At 32.7% G+C, this 18,336-nt stretch overlaps 1 protein-coding gene across 4 annotated transcripts in view; it reads right to left on the reverse strand.

Moving 5' to 3' along the window:
• Positions 1–18,336, reverse strand: part of CSMD3 (CUB and Sushi multiple domains 3) — a 680,626-nt gene that overhangs the window by 159,013 nt on the left and 503,277 nt on the right. For all 4 annotated transcript variants that reach the window (XM_063327428.1, XM_063327427.1, XM_063327426.1 and 1 more), the window contains one exon: positions 8,666–8,782. In XM_063327428.1, the coding sequence (XP_063183498.1) occupies positions 8,666–8,782 (117 nt within the window). The remainder of the gene's footprint in view (positions 1–8,665; positions 8,783–18,336) is intronic.

The following is an 18,336-nucleotide window of genomic DNA, read 5'->3' on the forward strand; positions in this document are numbered from 1 at the left end:
AAAGCAGTTTTTTCACTCATACAGAGATTAAGAATAAAAATGACACCTTCATTATTAGTATAACTTTACATTAAAAGGACATAATCAATGGTAATGTAAGCTTTTGGTACTGTACTGCTATAGTACTTCAATCCTGTTCTAAGTGAACCTAACAAAAAAGCAGAATTGTTTAGAAAATCTGACACCACTCAATCTGCTCCCCAGGACGGTAACATCTATTGAAAAGCATGTAAGTGACAAATGTAATGTAGTCTGGCCTCTGTCATTTGGAATCAGGAACCCAGACTAATTTCAGCTATTTTAATAGCAGCCTTTTCTGTGAACAAGGTTTGATAATTAAATATTTAGAGCAGCTGGAGTCACACTGCTCAGAAAAAAAAGAAAAAAAATCTTTAGAAATCTTTCATCAATTCATTGGCATAATAGTAAAATTATTTTACTTATTGTGAAGCTTTGAATTTCTTCGAAGACCACAGATGTGGTCTTATCATCATTCCACTTTGTTATTAGGCTATTAAAAAGATAGCTATACTGTTTCCATATCTTTATAGTCAAACTCAATAGCTTAAGCTATTTATTGGTCTGTATTAAATTGACCATTATTATATTCAAAAACATCATTAATATTTGAGCCAAAACTAATCATTTTTATTGAAAAAAATCAAAAAGCAACATTTAAAAAGTGAGTTCAAATCATATTAAGCAACTAAAATAGTAAATCTCTTCAAATTTTATTTCAAAAATACATTGAAGAGTTTTATCTCATCTCCTTTAAAAGTCACCCTATGGTGACTTTTTTATTGGCATCTGCTCACTTGGCAAGCATGTTAAGCACCGAACCAATGAATGAAATACTCCCCAGCTGTGAGTTTGCGTATATAAAACCTGCCAGTCCTTCTTCTCACAAACCTAGGATATTCATAGATAAGTGGGAAATGATGTGAAATGACCTTCTGGCACTTCCTTAAATTATATAGTCAGCATCTGAATGACAAAAACTTGGCCTTGAATTAGAAAAGCAAAGCAGAAGTTAATAGTTAAACAACTAATGCTCACCTCTGCCCTCCTAACATCTTGGACTGCAATCTGAAGCTACTTTATTGAGAGCAGGTAGCAGAGTAATTCAAGTGTACTTAACAGTATGATAAAAAATATATTCACTATTTACCAGGTATCTTCAATATACAATATATTACTACTTGCCTATTCATATCTGAATTAAGTAGTTAATACTATCATTCTGTGTTTGAAATATAATGAAAAATAAACAACTTTGGCACAGGCTTGTTAAAACTTGCAAAATATTCTTCAAAGAAAGAAATTTTTACATCAATGGGAAAATAACTTCCTAGTTTGCATATGTAACCTAAATTCTTGCATTATGATGAATTTTATACAAAACTTTGAAAATATTTCTATTTTAAGTAGCACTTTAAGGTACATTTATTATATATTCTGCAGAAGAAAATACTTAATATTTGGTAAAAAATAAAAATAAAATAAAAAACATATTTCCAGTATATAATTAATCCTGCCCTTCATTTTCTTTTTCCAGATGGCAACATAAATCCATTATGCATTCACTGTGTAGACAGGCTATAGGCCACTGCTTTCTGTTCCTGTAGAATATCTAACATAATGCAGTAATTCTTTTTGACTATGTGATCTAACAACATTTAAACAAGCATGCATGTTAATTTCTAATACACGCTTAATAATATGACAAAGATTTTGTTTGCCTTCAGTGTTAGATTTAAAAGATTTGAGGATGAGGAATCAGTAAGTAAAAGCTTGAATTTGAATCATTCAAGCTCAAGCCAGTAAATGGCTGCTAACTGAAACGTATCTGAAATTGCCAGGCTTACCATATACTCACAAGATAAAATCATGAAGCAACGTGCAACGTGACTACTGGATGGATGTAGATTACACTAGCAGAAATGTTCTCTAATTCATTTAACCCACAGTAGCTGCCAGAGCAAATACTGCAAAATGAGGCTGTGCTATTTCTTTTACATTAAAAACAATTTATCACCTTCCAAAAACTGCAGATAGATGTTTTAGATAGGATGAATCATGCTATGGGAATACGTGTCTCTCTTTGTTGATTATAGCAAGCATCTGAATGGCTTAGACTAGATATCTAACTTCCCTAGTTAGGTACCTAACTAAATCAAGAGGAAACGTATGCTACCAAGCAGTTAAATTACATGTGTACACACCTATACGCTTTATATGCAAGCCTAAAACATATATGCACATAAATCAGCAATGTTTAAGGGCAGCTTTTCAAGACAGGATACAGTGACAGATTTAAAGCTTTCTCACTTTGATTGTACAGATTAAAACACAAATCATGTCATTGCACCTGACTCCAAAGCTCCAGATTTTACACCTATGGATGGAGATTTTCTTTTCCATTAAGCTTTTTATGTCCATTTATTGTGCAGAAGATAGACTTCTACATTTTCTTATGTTTCTGGCTCACTATCTGTACACTCTTTTCTTGATAAAATGTACCCAATATAATAAGCCAGATACTCCCCATTTTTATTTTATTATATAGCTATATAATCTTCTTATTTTAAGGAAGAAATGAACCATGCCATAAAAATGCATTGCACATTTCAAACAAATAGCTTATTTTTATATTTAATCAAAATAATAGTGGAAAATAAATTTACATTCAGTCATTCACTGCACACTGAATGCACATTAAGAATATACAATTTCCATTGTGGTGGGAGAGTGTATTATTTGTTTCTAGCACAATGTACACAACCTACATATTTTTCTGGCTCTAGGCAACGTGACTCCATTCTTATCCCCCTTCAGTGTTCTTCATTAACTCTCAAAATTAACTTGACAAAAGAGTCAAATGGAAAGACATGTAACTGCCACAGTTAAGTCCACTCAGAGAATTTTCAAATCAAAACAATATTCTGTCAATGAGTTAAATTAACATAAAGCAGCATTTACAACAACGTTCAAAATGTTTACTTTCCACACTGATAATAATACATCATAAGAAAAAGAAAAATAAAGAAAAAAAAAACAAAGAATACTTTGCAAATTATGTGTCTGATTGCATATTACCTTAATTAGGCTTATTGTCTCTGGGATGAAAACCGCTTCTCTGTCTGCCCAGTACTTTTTGCACAATGACATCTCAGTTCTGGCCAGAGTTTCTAAATTCTATCACGGATAATACTGTTCTTTATGTACTTTTGAATGAAGATTAGTTAGCTGACTGGAGAAAATTACAGAAGAGGACTTCCATACGCTTTTTAACACTGAGCACTTGAAGCTCAGTTTTAAGAATTTACTAAACATCATTGTAAAGTTTTCAGATGCTAGTACAAAATGCTTTGAAAATCTTGCATTAAGAGAATGGTGTCAAAAAGAGAAATAACAACAGGACAACAAAGTTAAAAGAATGCCAAGAAAAAAGGGCATGAACTTTCTGTTATGTATTAGTTTTACTCGTACAGCAAATACTTCTTCCTATTGTTAATAATAAATATTTGTATTTACATCCTCAATCCTGCACAATGTTCACTCTATACTTCAGAAAACAGAAAATAAATCAGAAAACTGAGGTACCATACTTCTAATCTAACTAGTTGTCATGCTCAACTAAATTGAATTTCATTAAATTTCTGGATGAAGTGATTCATCTTTTTAAAATAGTTTTTGTTTTAATATGAAGTGTCCTGTGATACAGTCAGCTTTTCTGTCTTTATGACACGTTCTTGTAAATGCATATGCAAAAAGTAGATTTTGTCTTAAAAAATGCAGGTTTATGATTACATGGAAAAAAATAAATATTTTTCAAAATATACAAATAAATAATGGTCACTTTTCTTGGAAGTCACGTGTTTTTGAAGTCATTCTCTTTATGGGCAGGAAAGGGGGACTAACTTACTTTTCATAGAATACATGGTACAAGCTGGATCATTGTCCCTTTCTCCTGAAATTATTGTCTTGAGCCTTTATACAGTTGGGCACACAAGTATTTGGAGCAGTCTTGTCATTTCACTCCATTTTGCTGACAAGTAATCATTGTTTGGACAATGCAATCCCACTGACTTTGAAGTGGTTACTTGAATGAAAAGACGGTAGGAAACAGAATAAGATTCCTGCCTATGATAGCTTTTTCGATACTTCAGATCACCCTCTATCATCTCTACATCCCATTCAGCAAAGTAATGATTAATGCAAGAAGTACTTAGTTTGTGGTTGAAAATATTAAAGCTAGATATTCAGCCAGACGTTTACATCCATTTTAATTTAAGGTGGAGAGTTAAATCCTCCACATTTTAAAAACATCAGTCCATACATGTCTGCCACATTTCTTAAATGAAAGTAAGATGAACACAACAGTGATGATGGATTCAAGTTATTAAAAGCAAATGCTTTACTTTAATGCGGCTAAGTATTATCAGAAACACCATTTGAATTTTATTCCCTCTTGATGTGAGGTTGTCATTTGGGACATTCCGCTACTTATGATCTGTCCTTGCCTAACTTTTTTTTTTCCAAATGTAAACCAAGTTTTAAATCAAATCAAACAGTACTGAAATAACTCTAGCATGACACGGCTTTTAAGTTGTCTAACAATTCTAGATGCAGTGAGCTGCCTAATAGAAAACCCATGTTGACAACATTGTTTGCTCAATGTGTGTCTTCACTAGCAGAATAAAAGTTGTAGATGTATGTACCTTCCAGTATTTGCAAAAAATTATTCTTTCATGATGCAATAAAAATAATTAAAAAATAATAATACCAAACCCCTCCTGTTTGTCTCTATTTGTTTTTTCTCTCTGTTGCTTATTTACAATAATTCAGGGCTATCTCATAACACAGAAATTCAAGAAAAGACACTAGGAAAAGCTGAAAATGCTATAACTGCACAGTAGAAAGGTGTCTGTGAACACAAGCCATTTATTCAGGAATTGAAAAGAATAGTGGATTTTAACTTCCCTGTTTAGAGTAAGCAAACTGGGTCTACCTTAATTGTCAAAATTCTAAGAAACCTTGTCCCAAAATGTCATGCTTATCAATAAAATGCTTGTAATTTTTAAAGTATTATACCTTGCTGTAAATGTAAAGCAAATGTACAGTCTCCATGGAAACTAGATCTTTTCACAATTATATATATGTTTTTAGCTTCTTTGTAGGAAAAAAGAGCTCTGATTTAAATTTCATATTTTTTGATGGCCAGGGAGAATCAATACTTAATTTTCTGAGAGCATAGCTCATAAACCACACATGTACCTTACTGTGTATATTCAATCTTTCTTTTTGCTCTAACTGAAAGGAAAGACATTTGCTGAGGCAAGTTGATATAAAATTTATTTTACTGTTAAAAATATTCATCTAAATAGAAATACAGATGACAGCATTATGCAGAGCAGGGCATAAAAAGTAATTCATATGCATCAGGAAAACAAAATAAAATCTTAAACATCCACATTTTAATTGTAATCAGTGCTGGATTTCAGTGTTGAACAATTAACGATCATTACGCTATTTTGATATATCAGTAAGAGAGTGTCACAGAAGATAAGTCTTCCATGTTTACAAAAGATTTTGCCCGTGGCATACTGTGTGCTTTTGTGAATCATTTATCTTCTAGCTTAAACCTGTCATGGTATGAAATATTGCAATTGTGATTCTGCATGACAGAATAATGAAACACTGAAAAAAAGTCCACACTACAATGACTTTTCCACAGAATTTGGACTTGAGAACCTAGAAAGCTGCACATGAAATAGCTTTTCTTTTCACTCCATCAAAAAGTACTCCAGGCCAATGAGTTCCCTTCTATGCACTGAACATGCTAATCCATTTTGTGTGTTTTTTTGTATATTGGTCTGGTTTTAGCTTTTTTTTTTTAACTGTGCTCTATTATAAGATCTCATATACTGTGTTGGATGCCAAAATAGTTCCTGAAGAGGTTCCATTCAGCAAATATTTGAATGCTGTATTTCACATTGAAAGTTGGAGCCTAGGGAAGATTATGGAAGAAGAGGTTTTTTCTGTTTTCTTTAGGAAAATTACTTTAAATTATCTTACATCAGCAGCTTTGCTGGAGTACCCCTTCATTTCTCAAAAAGCTTGTTTTGACTCTTTGTTGTTGTGAATAATCTCTGACAAATGTACACGTCATGATGTACATTAGCAAGTGAATTCAAGATAAAATCTGGTGTCTTCATCCACAAAGACCAGCGTTTTTTGGGGACCATCTTGTCATTAATTGATCCCTACACAATCCATATCAAGCACTGCAAGTGAAGACTCTTTTTCTTAATGCAACGTCTTGTATCAGGACCCAAAATAATAGAGTTACAAGTAATAATTTCCTAAAACTGATCATGAAGAGCTCAGCATTAAAAATTTATGTCTATCCTTCTCGGCAACTGTACTTGTGATGAGATAGAGGTGAAAGCTATTAGACAACACACATTAATTACACAAATCTTTAAAAATTCAGACTGAGACAAATAATCATCTTGAGTCTAGAAAACTTGGGTTCAATCGCATGTCAAAATTACTTTGAATTTGATAATGGTTGTTACTGGAATAATTCCAGTAACGATAGATTAGACAAAGAGCATGGGTCAGAAAAAAACCCCATACCAATAACTTACAAAAAAATAAATATACACCACTGTATAATTCAAATAAAGATTAATATTTTAAAATTAGGGCTTTGGGGTGCAAGGAATTCCCCTCCCTATTACTGTAGGAGCATCATAGGAAAAAAAACATCTACAATGGCAATACCTTCTTTGGCCTATTTTATATGTCATTTTTGAATGGATACTGCCAGTTGTGTTTTATACCTTTCTCTTTCAACACACAAACATTCGTGTTTTCTGTATTCATAAAAGTGAATTAAATGTTTCCATGATATATTCTACAGGTATGTTGCTTAATTGTTAAAACATGCTGTTTAAGCACAAGAAAAGGAACAAAGGTCTATCCTGAGGCAGGACAGCCAAAGAGCTCTAGAGAAAGGAGGTACTCTGTCATAACCATATCTCCAATACATGACTGAATTCTCGTATGGCAGAGAGAAATCATATCTAAAACTATGATTTTCCTTCTTCATATCAGCATTTTTTATTTTTTTTGGCATAAGTAACATGGAAGGGTAAAAGAGAATTTCTTAATACTGTTCTAACGTGCTTAGTGTGTAAAGAAAATTAATTTTTGTTCAAATTATTCCAAGTAACTATGCAGAACAGTGGGATTTTTCCCCATTTCCGCATCTTGTTTGGGGAATTCTGTCTTTATTTCCAGAAATCACAAAATTCCACTTCCATCCAGATTGTCAAAGATATGAACTACAGAGCATTAACATTTTAAATCCTTTAGTGTGGTGATTTTCACTCTTTACATGTTGACATCCATGTCATAAACTAAGATGTATCAGATTTGATGGAAATGGGAGGACATCCTCTTTTCAGTTTATCTAAAACAAATTAGCTAGGTCAAAAGCATATGTTTGTAACAGCTAGAAATAAATCAAGAACTGTGCAAATGTTTTTAATTTTTTCTGAATGTTCTAGAGGACTAAGTAGAGATTCACACGGCTTAGGAGACAATACTTTTAAAAACTTGTTTATTTTGTAGTAGCCTCTGTACCTCTATGCTATACATAAGAACAAATTAATTGGATATTAAGGGAGTTCAGTCATCATGAGTATGGCAGATGGATACACAGCAGTTCAAGTGCTGTCTTTAATTTGGATAAAATGTTTGCAGAATCAACATGAAGGAAGATTAATAATTACTCATCCCCATCCCCAGGCACCTGTTACATGATGAACTGAAATGTGAGCAGCGGGTCATAATAAAGTCCTAGTTGTCCAAGCATAAATCTGAAGCACAGATTTTTAAACAATAAATGATATTCAGTACGTGGCATACTACTTACTATCTCATGAAGTGAACAACAAACTATCAGCTGTCATCATAGGCACTGTTTAATAATTAAGTGGGATAAAATAATTCATAAATCTCGCGAGATAAAATAGTGCTGTAAAAGCTGTCTTTGTGTGGGATGGAAGACATCTTTAAAAGATTCATCTAGTGATCAGAAAAAATGGTAGGATGGGAGTGAAGTTTTGGTAGAAGATCTGGGAATCTACGAAAAACAGACAGTCGTATGCTGCTCTAAATTCGTTCCTCAGGAAAGTCTACGCCATTGCCTCATGATGCAGAGAAGCCAAGGATTATGAGAGCAATATTACCATACATTTAAGACAAATGGTGCTTTCCCTGCTTATGTGGACTTACTGGAGCTATGCTACACTTTCTAGAGCCTTGGCACATGATCTTGGATGAAAAGAAACTTTAACTGGTACCACTAATGTATTTGGCTAGCATCACAGAAATATTCTAAGTTACATGCTGGTTGTCACAGTGAGACAAAAATAAATGAACCACAGTAATTTCAAAAGATACTGGCAAATATAAGTATTTTGAGAAAATAGTGCATGATAAAACTGGTAAAAAGTATAAACAGAAATATCAGTTTAAAACAGTTTTTTTCACATTAATATAAAATTAATATAAAAGCAATTGTAAAAATAATCCAGAATTGTTGAAAGTATCCAAGCAACAAAAAGATACAAATGAGACCAGATCTACTTACCAAATTCCTTAGGAACAGTGATAGAATAAACACAGTTGTGACCAACACTATAATTCTTGGGGTAGTTTGGTGATAATACAGTGCCTTCAGAGCCTGTTGACCGGCTTCCACAGGGTGCTAGAAAGTGAAGATAATCACTTTTGAATAATATAGTATCAGAAAAAAAAAACAGTTTGAAGTGATTTGTTGTATGTTGGTGTATGCTATTACAGTAAATTTTATTACACTTCTATACTGGATTTAAATCTGTATATCCTGTAAAGTACTGAGTACACGCAAATTTCTCATATCTCAAAAGAGAATTGATGGCACTCTGCAGTTTTCCAGATCAATTATTGTTTTTCTTTACCATTTATCAACCATTTTAATAAAATAATGATGTGCTTTATACACTGTATGCTATTATGCACAGCCTACAAAACTATTATTCATTCGTATGATGCTTTATACTCTAATAAAGGCATAGATTATGCAGCCTTTCTGCACACTAGTAAATTCTTACCCATGCCAATAGACCCATAATTCAAAATAATGCACAGAACTACTCAAATAAGGAAGCTGTGATTCCTTGACTGAACATGATGTACCACTTCTTTATATCTCAATTATTTATAACATTATATATATAAAGTTGTGAGTAAACACTTTTCTTTATCACATAAACATCGTGTTTATTCTACTATTAATAGCTATAATAGTCGATAAATGGCAGGTAAATAATAATGCTATTTACTACAACAATGTATTTTTCTATGGTTAACAACAGAATTTCGAATTTGGCTTTATTTCAAAATGTCAAGCAAGAAAGAGTGCTTTTTATTCTTTTTCTTCAACAAATGTTCAGGTGCATTTATGTGAAACAGTCGTAAGTGTTACTGCTTTCCTATGTCTATTACTTGCTTCTCATACACACTTTGTAATTTATTAGTTTAATCTATCATTGAGATTATGGCATCTGTTTAGAATATTTATTCTAACCATTTTGAATTATAAAACATTTTTTGATGAGTTTAATATTAACATATCACAGAATCACAGAATGACAGAATGGTAGGGCTGGAAGGGACCTCTGGAGATCATCTAGTTCAACCTTTTTCCTCTGTTAAGATGTGACTTCCTAAAATAAGCACTACTCAATGTTTCATTTGCTAAACAAATTTTTTTTTTTTTTTTTGTGGTATGCTCTCAAAGCATTAGTATCTTCTGAATTATATTAAATGAGGAAAAGATGGTTTTCTTACTAGAATTTCAGAAGTTTTTATCTCATTATTTGTCATACTAAATACAAGCTATGTATTACTGTATCTGCAAATCATGTGTTTTAAGACTTCTTTTAGTTAATTCACACAAAACGTATGGTAGAGTATACCATGGAAAGAATGCACCTTTTAATGCTAGCAACCTAAGGGCCTGTTGCTTTCAGCATGTATTTCTGTAATTTGCATTAACACGGGTTCCTTTCAGTATGGTGTAGGTGCAGAGTTTGACAAACTGAGTACCTGAAACGCGAGCAGATGGTACCTATTGCTCCAGTCTGCATATACGATTTGTAAATGATTTAATGGGCCACCATGAAAGTCATGGTATTTGAAATAGGTCAACAGAAGGATCCTGACTTTTGCTTGTGCGTGTGTGTGTGCATGTGGTAGATGTGGCACATATATTAGAGATTAGCAAATCAGTCAGAACATTGAACAGGACAGGTCTTGGCAATGCTCAGTACAGCTTGACTGACAGGCACCCACTCTGAAATATGGAGTAAGCACTAAGACTATAACAGAATCACAGAATCATAGAATCTTCATGGTTGGAAAGGACCCTTAAGATCATCGAGTCCAACCAAAGAACCTACAATCTCTGCCACTAGAGCATGCCCTGAAGTGCCACATCTAGACATTTCTTAAACACCTCTAGGCATGGTGACTCAACCACCTCCCTGGGCAGGCTGTTCCAGTGCCTGACCACTCTTTCAGTAAAGTCATTCTTCCTAATATCTAATCTAAACCTCCCCTGCCACAACTTCAGACCATTTCCTCTGGTCTTGTCATTATTCACTTGGGAGAAGAGGCCAACACCCACCTCTCTCCAACCTCCTTTCAGGTAGTTGTAGAGATCTAATACATATAGGAAATATTGTTCTCTATGACTAAAAGAATAATCTCAGTGTCTTCCCTCAATCCAGCATCATGTGAAATATCTGAAATTCATGCTTTCTTTTGAAAATGTATTTAGATAATAGAATTACTGGTACTTTTTGCCAAGAGGCAATAGCGTCTTGGCTGAGCCTGACATCCAGGGACTTATTTGCCTTGAGTTACTTGAAAAACACAAACAAGAAACTCTTCACTAGCTGAATGTGGTAATTTTTTTCCATTAAAACAGATCTGCTTACCAGCTTGTAAGTACTCAAGATTTTCTGTTCCAGATTTGGATGAAACAGAAGACAATATGGAAGAATATAAGCAACAAAAGCACTAAAACTAGAGAAATAAGATTGCCAGAAAAGCTCATTACTTCTCCCTTTTCTCTTCTTTATAGTTTGCAAATTGAATAAATGAGTTACTGCAACAAAGACCAACAATACTGTCCCACTCCAGCACTGATATCATTATTATACTTTCCTAATCAGCAGAAGTAAAATAATGTGCAAATTCAGGCTAAAATTATGATTCCACTGAAGTCAATGCCATTGACACAAATAGGGACAGAATTTCACCCTTAATTTTTAATAAAACTTGAAGTAATAGTACGCAATAGCAATACTTAAATCAATATCTATATATTTAGTACTCAGAATACAGTGGAACATTACTTATAAAGTCCAGATTTTTTATACTCCTATTCTTTTATATTCCTACAAGTTTTGCATTTAAGCAAGGTATTTGTGACTTTGCAAAACTAGTAGTATGCTTAAAAGAGAACAAAACAAAAAAAAACCCAACAGTTTCTTTTAAATAAACATATTTTTTTCCATAAGTTAATTTAACTTAATATGCATAATTTTTCAAACAAAAAAAAAAAATTTACTGCGTTTGATGAGTTTTTATTCACTCTAGTGCAATGTCTTACACTACAAATTATTGATATTAATAGTTCTGTATCTAAAATCAACAATGACTTCTGAGTTAATGTCCTGTGGCTATGAAATTTTTTTAATGCTAGGGAAACAGAGAAAACAATTATGTTTGTGTCATACACAGGATTTTTAGACTGTAGACTTTCAAAGTGTTCTTGATTCTCTGACGTAAAGTTATTATTAACTACATATACATCTAGCCAAAATATTTCACAATATTTGAAAGGTAGTATTATCACAACTGGTATAAAAATAATCACACAAAATAACTTCATAGACTAATGCACATAGGTTTCTAATAGTGATTAAATCCAGCAATTTTTGCAAATTAATAGTAGAAAATACCATTTAGCACCTTCAAAAAACTGAGTGGTCTCATTAATACTAAAGTCTGATTAAAACAAGTTTATTGTCTCTAAAAGGTGAAGATAATGCCATTTTCTTTCTATAATTGATATTAATTAAAATGTTTATATGACCCATTGTCTGAAACATCTAAATGTTTTTTCAACTCTTCAAATTCCATGAAAGCAACATACATCCGCATTGATTATACAGTGGGCATGTCTGTTCGCATAAGGGGACAGAAGGCACAGTACAAGGCTGGAAGCGAGGTTTCCAGCAGGACTCCTTTAGGTGCAAAGTCTTTCAACTGAGTTGCCTGCAGCCAGTGCTACAACATGGTCAGTACACACTGGACTTAGAGATGAACTCTGTCAGTCTGACATATGTAAAGTTTAATTTGCAGCAACAACAAAATACTTGCATTGAATATTTCATAGTAATTTCTTTCACTTGGTGTCCTCATTCTGGACTTTTTCACTCTGCCCTTTCTGACTTTACCTTTTCCCTTATGGTCCCTCTCATTGTTTTCCAACTGCTGCTATAATGACTCTTTATCCTCACAAGAATTCACATTCCTGGGTCTCAAAAACAAATGGTATAAAGGAAAGTTGAATCAAGATGTAAGCATACAGTTGACCTTTGCATTCTGAGAAAATGTTTAATCATTATATGGTAAATCATTTAGTTCTTATAGCAGCAAGACTACCTTCAAAGACCTTTCTGAATGTATCAGGAAGGAAGAAGAGGTTTATTTGGTATTTTAGTAAATCCGTAGGGCTCACTGACTATATTTCTTTCCTTACCTTTTAGGAAATGCTTACTGTAAAATGCTGGAAGTTTCTGGAAGAGGAGATTCTACCCTGACCATTAACATTACTATTCAGAAATCAAAGATGGATCTGGGGTCATGAAACCATAGCCACGGTGAATTAAAAAAAATAATTTGATACAAAAATAAAACATGTTTTTGCCTCTGGAAAATATCTAGTATCTAGTTGTGTGGTTAGATATAATAATTCCACTACCACAGTGCTACTCATTGACTTTCACTTATGCGTAATTCAGCTGTTTAGGTCTCATTGCCTTTGCATCAGTTTTACAGTGCAATGATGTATTTAATTTACCAATAACTGCAAAGTTAATTACTGAAAGGTTGTGAAAATCAACTTGTCTAATTATTATGCTCTGCATTGAAAGATCTACCTACAGTAAAAATTCTAACAGACCCATCAGACCTAGACATGTAAACTGTATTTAACACCAAAAAAAAGCAACAAATTCTAAGCATCATTTCCCTAGGAATGAAAAAAAAAAAAATCCTGCAGAATAAAACAAACCAACCAACAAAAAAAAAGTTCAAAAGGCAAGTGGTATTGCCTAATGTAATTCTCCAGTAGTATTCCAGTATTTCTAAATAATGTTTGCTTAGACTCTGAAATATCGTATCACATTTTGTATTTATTTCAGCTTTAGTTTATTCTCTGACATATAAAAACACTTCTCAGTATGCTTTCCTTGCCCTGCTTTCCAGGATCAGCAACGGAACACTAATAGGAGAGAAAGGCACTTGACTGTGGTAAGAATGTGATAAGAATCAGCGTATTGATGCATTGCTCACCATTTCCTTGAAACATTTTTAAGTATTAATGGCAAAAAGCTCCTTTTCTGTGTGTGCTGAATTTTCTGTAATGGTATCTTGTCGTGTTAAATAGCACTCCCCACAGCCCTTGAAAAATCCTATCACAACAACAACCACTCCTCATCTGAAATTGGTAAGCTTTTTTATCTGGAAGATTACCCATATTGATCATTAGTAGACATGCACTTTTGTTAAAGAACTAAATTCTACCTTTTTATGGAAGCACATTAGTAAATAGAGAATACAATATAAAATGCATTAGCATCAGCAGTGACACCTTTTCTCACATTTCAGCATATTGTTGTAAATATGCTGAACACAACAGCAGTTGTAAAAGAAATGTAGATGATCATCCCAGCACGGCAAAATCACACAGTGGAACCACAGATCCCTGTAATCTACACCAAACTACTGCTACAAAGTAAAATTTTCTGTAGCTCCAGCAAAGCATTACAGGGTTAAAAGCCCCTGCCACGTGCTTATTGCTCATATGTTTTCCATGATGCCTTTGCAGTTTAACCAAAAGAAAAAATCCACAAGAAAAAACTTCAGTAAAATAACTGTAAAGAATGGACTAAATAGTATAAGAATCGATTTCAGATCTCATCTTTTGAAGAAATGACTATTTTTGCTACCAAGTAGTTTTTCTGCAGCTTGAAGCTTTTAATTCCTACTACCGCTTTCAGATTACCTGCTTTCTAGCTCCTTCAGCTGAGATCTAACAGAATTTAATTGTAATTGCAAATTTAAGTGCCATATTGCACCATTCATTTTTAAGCAGTGTTTCTCAGTGGAATCAATGGGGAATACTGCTTAAAAATGAATGCCACAATATGGCTTTATGTCATGCAGATAAATTTGATTACACAGTTACAAATACAATAAAAAATGAAGAATAACAGTGTATAAACTCTGCAGAAGGAGGAAAAATATGCCTTGAACATCTGCTGATGGGATACTGACTTTTTATCTAATGGACTACTGTTTCAAAACCCAGACTAGGATAGAATAATCATTACAGATACCTAATATTTAGTGAGTTTAAATGAGTAGGTTCAAAAAAAAAATTATCTGGGGACATGATGTATGTTTTTAGAATATAATATATTAAATCATTGATTGTTGTTTTTCCTATCATACAATGTCATTCTACTTATCCTTTTTAATCCAAATGACAGTTTTTCAGTTGTAATGACTTCTTACAGTGGTTAAGTCAAGAGTAATATACAAGGAACAGGTAACAAGAAAATAAATATAGTGACTGATATATCATCACCAGGAAATTAAATAATAATAAAAAAATCATGCAAAGGAAATCTTAACAGTTAAAAATATTAGACTAATTTCTTATGAACTTCCAAATTACAGATACTTTTATTGTGGACATCAGCCTGCAAATGTGAATGTGATGAAGAATAAAAAATTGTTTTGACAATGCAGTGAATATGGAAAAGACAATCTGATACAGAAATATATATTTTAGTTGCTGTTTGGAAATCCAGAAATCCAATAGAAATGAAAGGACACCGACAAAGAGAGAGAGAGAGAGAGCACCATCATATGGTAAGAAAGCAGTACTAAAGAAAGCAATAACATAAAGAATATGGAAGCTTTCCATGCTGTTGTCTCTTCAGTCTTCACAACACAGTTTAATTATGGCAATCAAAATTGATTTAAAAAATGAAAGAGAAGCTCAGGACAATATATCTTAATAGTGTTTGAAAACGGTTAGTTAAAACAGAGACCAGCGGGAGCTGGGGAAATCCCCTCAGGAATTCAGAAACTTATCAAAGCAGGACCTGAATCATTAACAGAAACAGAGAAATAATGAAATTATAAAAAAAGAAACAAACAAAAAACAAAACACAGAAATTATGAGTAGCAACTTGAAAAAAAAATGCAAATGCAGAAATGTAAAATCCAAAGCAATTGGCTAGATATTGCAGAAAAAAGAGAATGAATATTGGATGTGAGTTTCAATACAACATTACTGTAGACAAAGACACCTCTAAACCAGGCTTTCATGTATTAGACATAGAAGGTAACATATTAGACATAGAAGGTAACACCATTCAAGAGTGGTGAAGGAAAAAAAGAAGCTGTTATTTTGATCTAGCAGGAAATTTTGAAATAATTTGGTTTGTTTGGTCTCCAAAAGTGACGAGTAAGATCATGGGTTGACTGGTCACTTTCTGAAGATGTGGTAGATTGAGGCAAAGATTAGAGAAATGTCTTTTTCTCTTTATCCATAAATAATAGGACATAAAATAACTGCCAACAATTTTAGTAAAATCAATTAAATATAGATATTTTCATAACTACTTTGGGGAAGGTTTTGGTTTTTTTTTTTGGTGTTTCCTGGAAGAATAAGGCATATAAATATCTGTCATAATGGTTTAATTATATCCAAGCAGACAAGAGACCTTCACCTTTTTATAATTGGTTATGTATTTATATCACTCCATATTAACGGATTGTAACATGAGAAAGGGGTACATTCCATTTTCTTAGTCCTGGCAATACTAAAACTGCAGACTGAACTGTTATAGTTTGATGGGCTCTTTTATTTTTTTCTAGAAGAGGAAGGACAGTATTTCATGTTACAAGGTAAAAATTATAAAGGAAAACACGTTAAGAATAAAGAAGCACAAAAAGGGACAACTCCCAAAAGGTAATTCTTCCAAAATTAAAAAACTATCATAAACTTGAATTATAAAAATGTTTAAGTGTTCAGAAAGATGTATAAGGAAGAAAATACACCTTATAAGGAGAGAACCAAGGAACTCGAAATCTCTGTAGTGTAGCAGAGAAAGATAATTTGACACATTTTAAGGAACATAAGGAGGATAGTACCTGTTTCTTTTCAATAAACAGAAGCAAAAGAAAATTTAGCAGAAGCTGAAGCTAACTTTCAACTTACACTTTTGTTCTAATTTTATAAATAAAGTTTATATAAATATCTAACATGCAATTAATCACACAAATTATTTCTATGTAGATTCATTTAACATAAATATCAGATTTTACTTCTAAAACCAACATCAAATCCAGATAACTTTATGTCTTCAGTTTTGTTCCTTGAAATCCGTAAAACAGAACTAAATGTCTTTCTGAAGCAGATTTTATACAATTGAATATGAGATACGCTTTTACATTCAGGGGAAAAAAATACAAAGAAGAATTGTTTTAGCCTAACTTTAGAAATTATGTTTGCTCTCAGTTTAATTATCAAAGATTATTAGCTTTCAATTATATTCTTTTTTTCCTTACGAACTGCGGTGCATACAATTTAAAAAAGTTCTATATGGTTTTCTTAGGTACTGAAATCACGTGTTGCTTAAAATTAGTTTATAAATTTATTCATTTTAGCTAAGTGTATAGAAAGTCTGAAATTAATTTAGTGTATAGAAAGTCTGAAATTAATTTTCTGATATGAACTAAGATGTGGCTTCCACAGCTGAAAAAAAGAACTAAATAAAATTTAAAAATGCTTTTCAAGTCAACCGTCTGCAGCAAAGCTTTGACATGATATTTATGGAACTTATGGAAGAAAACAAACAAACACTTTAAAACAATTTATCTACCAACATGATAAATGAATAAAAAATAACAGAAAAGAAAATTGGCAGTAATAAAGTCTTCTGGGGGAGAACAGTTCAGAGTCTTTCAAGTCTATTTAGATAGCAAGAGGAAAAGAGCATTACATGACAGATGTGTAGAAGTAAAAATAAGTCAGAGATTAACAGAACACATTTTTAGCTACAACAGAACTGAGACATTGGCTCATGAGAAAGTATGAATGAAAGAATGGTAAGGATTTACAGACCTCTTCACAAGATATAATCACCCCTTCCAATCAGAGCCTTTTTCTTCTTTTTTTAGAGGCCATGTAGCTTCTATATTATCTGTTTATTCACCTGTGCACTCTTTATATCTAAATTATATTTCCTTACTTATTTGGTTTAAGAAAGAATCATTCCTATTATGTAACAAAGAGCATGATGACTGCTTCTAAGTAATTCAATAGACAATGCAGCTGAGGTCTCACTGAGAATATTTTTTTTCCATAACCTTAGTGGACAAGGACGTACTTAAAACATCTTTTCATTACATAGAAGGAGAAACCTATAAAATGTGAAGATTAAAGTAAAAATTATGAGCTTTCTTAGAACTCGCTAACTGCACAAAACCAAGAATCTACTTATTACTAGAAAGCTGGTAAGTGGTATCATCTCCTGAATCTTGTTTGGATAACAAGATTAATTTAGGGGTGAGGAGGCTGTAATGAGTGTATTACCTATCCATGAAGCCTTGACGTTGTTGTATGCTGCCCATCTACATGTGTCTAGAATGTCCCTTTACCCAAATGGGTTTTCTTACAGTAGCAGGGAATCATAGCTGCTACAAAGGATAAGCTTTTTCTTGAATTATACGAGAATATTATTACAATACATAAGAAAACTCTGTAATTCCTCAGGTTTCCAAGTGATTGATGATCACTTGGTTTCCAAATGATTTCTAATGTTTTGAGTGTGTGCACACATTGTTAGTTTGTAAGGAAACTACAGTAACAATTAATGAATATAATTTTAAATTTGAGATCTTACAACT

This window comes from Chroicocephalus ridibundus, chromosome 2, assembly GCF_963924245.1.
Source record: "Chroicocephalus ridibundus chromosome 2, bChrRid1.1, whole genome shotgun sequence".
Taxonomy (NCBI): domain Eukaryota; kingdom Metazoa; phylum Chordata; class Aves; order Charadriiformes; family Laridae; genus Chroicocephalus; species Chroicocephalus ridibundus.